At 64.4% G+C, this 7,042-nt stretch overlaps 1 protein-coding gene across 1 annotated transcript in view; it reads right to left on the bottom strand.

Annotated features, from left to right (window-relative positions):
• The window catches only part of Dok7 (docking protein 7), a 23,465-nt gene that overhangs the window by 8,943 nt on the left and 7,480 nt on the right, over nt 1-7,042 (bottom strand). The window contains exons 2-3 of the mRNA XM_048783970.1: nt 3,211-3,330; nt 1,054-1,206 (exon numbers count right to left, since the gene is read on the bottom strand). Coding sequence (XP_048639927.1) covers nt 1,054-1,206; nt 3,211-3,330 — 273 coding nt within the window. The remainder of the gene's footprint in view (nt 1-1,053; nt 1,207-3,210; nt 3,331-7,042) is intronic.

Below are 7,042 nucleotides of genomic sequence, written 5' to 3'. Positions count from 1 at the left end.
CTAGAGCCCATGCCTCTGCCTGCCCCTGCTGGACCAGAAGTCCCCTGAGGACAAGGACGTCCCTGGGACTCCCGCCCTGCTGCCCTCCTGCATGGCCAGGCCCCTGCCTCCCCTAGTCTGTGCCCCTGGGCAGCTGAATCCATCTTTGCATCCTCCCATCTCAGCTCAGCCAGGCTGACGTCCAGGGCTCCAGAGTGAGAACTCAGGGTGCCCCCCCCTGGGGGAGGGGGCAAGAAAGCTCATTACAACCCTGGGCTCCTGCTCAGGGGGAGGCCTGGACAGGAGGGGACAGGCCCACTCTCCCTCTGTTCATCCCAGAGGACAGGCAGCAGAGGGTACTGGTAAGGCCACCTGAGCGCCCATGCTCCGGCCTGGGAAGACTGGTGTGGCCACCTGACAAGCTGGCCACCCTCACTGGACTGCCCACCCCTCTGTCCATCTCCTGCCACCGTGGCTGAGGAGGAGCCTTGCTCCTGCAGCAGTTTCCTCTGCCCTTGAGACTTTGTCTGAGCACAGACCTTCAAAGGAATGTGCAGGAGGTCTGCACCCAGCACGTGGTGGGCAGGGTCCCCTCAGCACCTGCTGCCAGCACTTAACAAATATCCGTGGGGTAGTGAGTGAGCGAGTGGGTGCACAGGAGAGAGGGAAGGAGTAAGCAGGAGGGAGAGGCATGGATAGGTAGGTGGGTGGGTGGGTGGGAGGATGGATGAATGAATGGGTGGAGGGGTGGATAGATGGGTGGGTGGATGGATGGGTGAGTAGATGAATGGATGGGAGGGAGGATGTGTGAGTGGGTGGATGGATGGATGGGTGGATGGAGGGATGGGTGGATAGATGGATGGGTGGGTGGGTGGATGGATGAATGTGGGTGGGTGGGTGCTGGATGAAGGGAGAAGGAAGGAAGGAAGGAAGGGGCAGGAGGGAGACCATGTAAATGGAGGGATAATGATTGGCCAGATGGCTGCAGGTTCGGGGCAGAGAAGGAAAAAGTGACAGTGGATACATATAGACGGCTGCCTGACCCCTGACTGGAATGGCAAGCTCAGAGTCCAGTCCCTGTGGCCCAGGCCAGGTCACTGGCCTTACCTCCGCTGCCCGGCCGGCCGGAATGCGAGAGCAGGCTCAGCCGCTTCTCCAGCTGCAGGGCCTCAAGGGCTTCTTGGGCCGCTCGCTCCTCCAAGGTTGAGGAGCCCCCGGGGCCCGGGTCTGTGGCAGAGAGAAGGGTCAGTCCCAGGCCACATGCTGCCAGGATGTCCCTGGGTGCCTTTTGCAGCCACACCCTAATGCAGCACCAGTGGCCACAGCTGAGTTGGAATGGCCCCTGGCATTTTGCCAGAAGTAATGGTTGAGAGGCGAGCCATTAAGATGATGTGCACGCGGGTGGGGGGGGCGTTCCCGGGGAGTTCCGGTTGGTGTGTGCTGTGCCTCGGAGGGCTACGTGGGTGGCGTTTGCGGGAGTTCGGAAAATAAAGCTTGTTCCTGCTTGAGTGGCTCGTGATTTGTGCCCAGGCAGACTGCGGCAGTGGTGACCGGCTTCAGCCTCAGATCCTCCTGCACTGCAGCCCCAGCTCCGGGCACTACCCACAGAATTCCCCCTTCAGGTCCCTGTGGCCCATCCTGGGCCCCTTGGGACAGTCATCCCTCTGCCCACCTTGGGCCCCTGTGCCCATGGACAGCCCCAATCTCCAGCTTGGGTCCCCTGTCCATGAACAGCCCCCTGAGCCAGCTGTACTCCCTCGCCACCCCACCAAGGTATCAGGCTCTCTCCCAAACAACCGGCCCTCTCTGTCCTGCCGACCCCCTTCCACAAGAGATCTGCTCACCTGGTCTGCTGCACCCCTTCCCAACAGGGCTCCCCTCCGTCTCAGTGAGACGCCACTCCAGCCCTGTGGCTGCCCGCTGTGCTGGGGCGCTTGGGCTGAGCCCTGCTTGGCGCCCCAGGCTCCTCGCCACCTGCTGCTCTGCTCATGGCACAGGCCCGGGGATTCGACCTCTCTGGCCATCACCTGTGTGTTTTCTGAACCTGGGAGGCAGGAGCCTTTTCCCACCCAGGCGGGGTGTCATCCCTCGCGGGTCCCACGTACCTGCTGCCCACAGCCAGCCCACCAAAGCCCAAGTCCCTCCTGAACCAGAACCCTGGCAGCCACAGAGCCCCATGTCCAGACTTGAGGGCACCTGGCAGACATGCTGCCTGTGAGCAGGACAGCAGGGCCTCTGGGGGAGATGCACTGTCCACTTCCAGGCCCTGAGCACACACCACTCGGGTCGGCCTGCAACCTCAGGGCAGGACACCAGCAGGCGGCGCTGCTGCACTGTCCAGGCGAGCCCCAGGGAAGCAGGAAGGGCTCTGGCCTGGGCACCCGCCCTCCTCAGCAGCTCCCCACCTGCAGCTGCTCTGGGGTGGGCAGCTCATTGTTGCCACTCCGTCCTCGTGGGAACCTCTGCTCTCCTGCCCACAGAACGGGGCAGCCGACGTGAGCGCTCTGCCCACCATGTGGCCACAGCTAGATAATGGACAAGTGCTGTCCCTGCTGGGGCCAGGGGACCCAGAGCTCGTCCTGCCCCGACCTGCTGGACCCTGAAGGAGCCCAACCCTGCTCTGGGCCCCTCAGTACCTGGACCATGTGGCCACTTGACCCAGCAACATCCCTGATTAGAGTCCTGCTGAAGCAGGACACCCAGCAGCAAGCAAAGAGCACGGTGGGACAAGAAGCCTGCTTAGTGCAACCCTGGTGCCCACCCTGACTGCCCACCCTGACTGCCCACCCTGAGACCCACGCCCCAGCCAAACTCCGGGCTGCTCCCGCCTCCACACGGGGCCCAGACGAGCTGTCCTAACCTGGAGCCACAGAGTCAGATCAGCTGCCCACGAGCCAGCGACCTCAGGAAGACTCCTCGATCACCATGGGGGAGGCCTCCAAGATCACAGCCCTGTGACGGCCCAGCCAGGGGCAGCTGTGGCTAAGCTGTCCCAACTACTGTCCCAGTGGCTCAGAGCCCATGGAGGAAGGATCTGCAGATGTGATCCACACCCCAAGACACACTAGCTGACCCCTCAGAACCCCAGGCTGCCCAGCAGCAAGGTGGCACCACCCAGGCCAGGAAAGGACAGCCAACTGGGTTGAGTCAGGATGGCCACTGGACACCAGTGGCCCCACCCCAAGCATGGCCTCCCCATCTGACCTCACCAGGCCACACTCCCGCACACACCTGGGAGGGCTGGCCGCAGCCCGAAGGGGCCCTTGGTTGGGGAGATGCCTCTGACGATGCAGTCGAACAGGAAGCTGATCTGCTCTCCCTCGGCGGAGGACAAGAAGAAGACCCCTGCCCCTGCAGAAGGAGGACAGCGAGGCGAGGTCAGCCTGGCCCAGCACGGGGTGGGGGCACCCTGGCAGAGTGGGCACAGGGTCTGCAGACGGGGTGGGGCTGCACATCCAGTCAGAACCCACAGGACCCGGCTCCCCTGGCCTGTGAAGCCACGTCCCCAGAGCCCTGGACCTGTCCCTCTGCACCCAGGAACCCCACGCACACTTCAGACACACGTGCTGTCACGGCAGCCACAGGCTGCAGGCACCAGGCCTGAAGGGCTCCCCACAGGGCCATCCCCGGGGCACGGGGCTGTGGCTGCATCTGGGCACTGCCTGGGGACACGGCAGGGCAGCTCGGGGGCAGCCCTCTCCCAGGCCTCACTGCGCAGATGGTGCACAGTGATCCTGCACCAACGAGGTGTCCTGCCCTGGACGCACAGTCCAAGGATGCGTCCCTCCACCAAGGCCGCCTCAAGCCGCCCTCTGCCACAGGCAGTTGAGTGGTCAGCTCCAGCCCTCTGTGCCTCAGTTTCCTCGAATGCACCAGAAGACCAGAGACTCCTTCCAGAGTGGTTCTGAGGTGGAGGAGGCGTGTCCAGTCAGGGCTCCCTCCGGTGTCCAGGAGCGGGGCTCACATCCCAGAATGGCCACCACTGACCCCAGTCACACCAGTGGCCCTCACTTCAGCTCCTCACCCACACAGAAGGCATCTGCCCCACAGACGGCCTTCAAGTGGCCAACGCTGACCTCCCCACGGTGAGCAGCCTCCCTTCTCCCCAGCCTTGTCATAGAAAGATGCACCTGAGGTCATGGCTGTGCCTGGGCTGCCTCCCTGCTGCCCACTCAGTAGAAGGAAGGACCCGTGCCATCAGCCTGGGGTCACTTGGGCGGAGGACCTGCTTGGAGAGGCCTGGGCAGTGAGTCAGCAGGGAGGCCCCAGGCCACGTGCCCCGCCTGGCTCGGGCGCCCAGCCGGCCAAGGGTGAATGGAATCCCTCGCTGGCCGCGTGAATGGGAGGCCAGGCTGGCGGCACCCACCTGCTGAGCCCGGCACGTGGAGCGGACACTCAGCACAGTCGGCACTGGAGAAGCCCTCCCCTGGAGCCTCTGCCCAGGGCCCAGAGAAAGGCCCCAAAGCTGCGCAGGACCAGGCAGGGGCAGTCCAGACACCTCTGTGTTCAAAGCTCTGCCTCCCAGTCGCTCTCTGCCTTCACTGAATGTGGGCCGTGAGGTCCAGGGACTTGGCCCACCCCCCAGGGCTCCCGGGCCTCTGGGTGACCATGCTAGGGTAAGCAGGGGAGAGCAGCCCCCACAACTGTGGACGCTTCATCGCGTGATACCTCCAAATCAGGAGACTTATAACAGTACCATTCTTGCTTTATATGAGGAGACTGAGGCCCAGAGAGAGCAAGCTACTTATACATGGTCACACAGCCCAGGTGGACGCAAGCCCAGGTCAGTGGGCCCACTGAGCAGTACCTGGCACCACAAGCTTCTAGTCCTGCTCTGGGCGAGGGGCTGCTATTGACAAGCAGAGTGGCATGGGTTGAGGTGGTGCCCTCCTCGATACCCACCCAGGGGGACAATGGACTGACTCCGAAACTCTCTGATGAATAGGACTTGCGAGCTGGGCAGTGGAACAGGAACGTGCCCCAGGAGGGCAGGCCAGCAGGCCAACACAGGCCATCTCACGGGCCCACTCCCTGGCACCCTGCTCCCCCGCCACCCCACCCGCATGAGGCTCCGCCAGCCTGGCCCAGCCCTCACAGAGGGCCTGGCCTCTAGTCCCAAGCTCCCCGACAGCTGGCACAGGCAGCAGGACACTCAGTCCCCCGACTATAAAAAGCCACATTACGGAAGGGTGAGCCAGTCCTGCGTCCACTCAGCCTGCAGAGTCCCGCCCTCAGGAGACGGTCACTGGGCAGGCCCTGCGCACAGCAGCCGCCAGTCCGGGCCCCAAGTGCCCATGTGGCAGTCCCACTAGCTACCCCACCATGGCGGCAGGGTTGACTCCAGGGGCCTGGAGGACGTCCATCTCCGAGGGCCAGTCTACCTGCGCCCTCAGAGCAAGGCAAGGCCTCCCAGGACAATTGCCACCAGCCACTGTGAAGCCCCCTCTCGCCACCCACCCCACAAACACGCCCAGGCTCCTGTCACCCCCACCAGGAGGCGGACTCACTCCCCTTGGCTCCTGGACTCCCGTTGACTGAGGCTCAGGTCACAGAGCGTCCGATGCCCGTCCCCAGCCCCGGCCCTTCTCGGGAAGCCAGCAGTTCACTCAGGACGCTCTGGGGACCCAGCACTTTTCCCCACAAGGCGCTTCGTCTGTCCACAGTCCCAACCCGAGGCTGACACCTGGCGGACAGGGACCACATCAGAGTGGCCCGCGGCCCCCGGTGCCCTCTGAGAACCAGCCGCCCCACGAGTGGCCGCCTACCCTGCTGTAGTCACCCTGGCCCTGGCAGCCCACCGCCAGCCCGATGCCACGGCCCGAGTGACCGAGTGACCCCAGAGTTAAGGCGGCCGTGGGGTCCACGGGCACAAGGTGGCTGCTGCCTTGTGAAAGGTGGGGAGACAGAGCCGGGGTGGGAAGGGCCTGGACACGCGGAGCAGAGCGCCAGCCGCCCCGGCTCTGAGGCAGTTCCTTGTGGCCACAAGACGGACACCCTGCTCCAGCCACGAGGAGAGGAGCGGCCGCGGTGCTCCCTGCCGGGGGTCACGCTGCAGGGTCTCAAGAGCCTCCTGGCCCTGCTCCGTCCCTGGCCTGAGAGCAGGTAGGGACGCTCCCCTTCTGCTGACAAAGGCCACAGTCCCCTCCAGATGCCAGGCACAGCTTGCACTCATAATGACGATGACTCCTACCCATGTGCTTCCTTCCTGAGCACAGCACGGGAGTGCCAGCCCAAGACCCTGCCCGGCTGGGGGCCTCCGTGGATGCTGCTGACCAGGGTGGCCTGCCGGCCGCAGGAGTCAAAGGTGGGCCTGGCTCTTACTGTTCCCTGTGTCTCCCAAGGGCCTGCTCCCAGCCCATCCTCCGAAGAGGACAAGTGGCCCGCCTTGGGCAGGTGTGGACAGGAGGGACAGTGGGACAGGAGCCTGGGGGCCTGTCTCAGCCACGCGCAGGAGTGATGCAGGAGCTCAGAGCCCCCTTAGCCAGAGACCACCATCCAGGTACCAGGGGCCACTCCAGACACTTGGGAGGCTGAAAAGTGACCCTGGAGTGGAGCCACCCAGGGGGCTGAGGTGACAGAGGGTCCTGTCAGTCCCTCAGGGGCTGGCCTGAGGGTCTGCCACATAATCATAAGGTCAGAGCACAGGCTGGCGCTTTGTGGGCACAGCTCATTCCCCCAGCGTCCATGCTAGGGAAAGAGCGAAGCCCAGAGAGCCCGAGAGGCCGGTGGATGCTCAGACCAGCCACACAGCAGCTCTGAACCTGATGCGACTGGGCTCTGTGTCCACACCTGACCCACACTTGAAGACGCGAGCTAGGTGCACCGCCCACACGGCCCCCGGAGGCTACACAGCCTTTCTTGGAGGGCAGGGGGACACTCGTCCTGCCCCTCAGGCCGCCTTCTGCACAGCAGTCAGACGGCAGCCAACCGGCGCCAGGGGAGGCCACGATAGCCGGCAGGTGTGGCACTCCCAGGAGCTGGTCCTGCTCCATGGAGCCCCGCCTGCTGCCTGCTGTGCCCAACAGGGCCTTTTGTTCCTCGAGAGGGACTGGGGGGGGGGGGG

The sequence above is a fragment of the Marmota marmota genome, unplaced genomic scaffold (genome assembly GCF_001458135.2).
Source record: "Marmota marmota marmota unplaced genomic scaffold, marMar, whole genome shotgun sequence".
NCBI lineage: Eukaryota > Metazoa > Chordata > Mammalia > Rodentia > Sciuridae > Marmota > Marmota marmota.
Note: the sequence above shows the minus strand (reverse complement) of the source record. Positions and strands in the feature narration are given on the sequence as shown.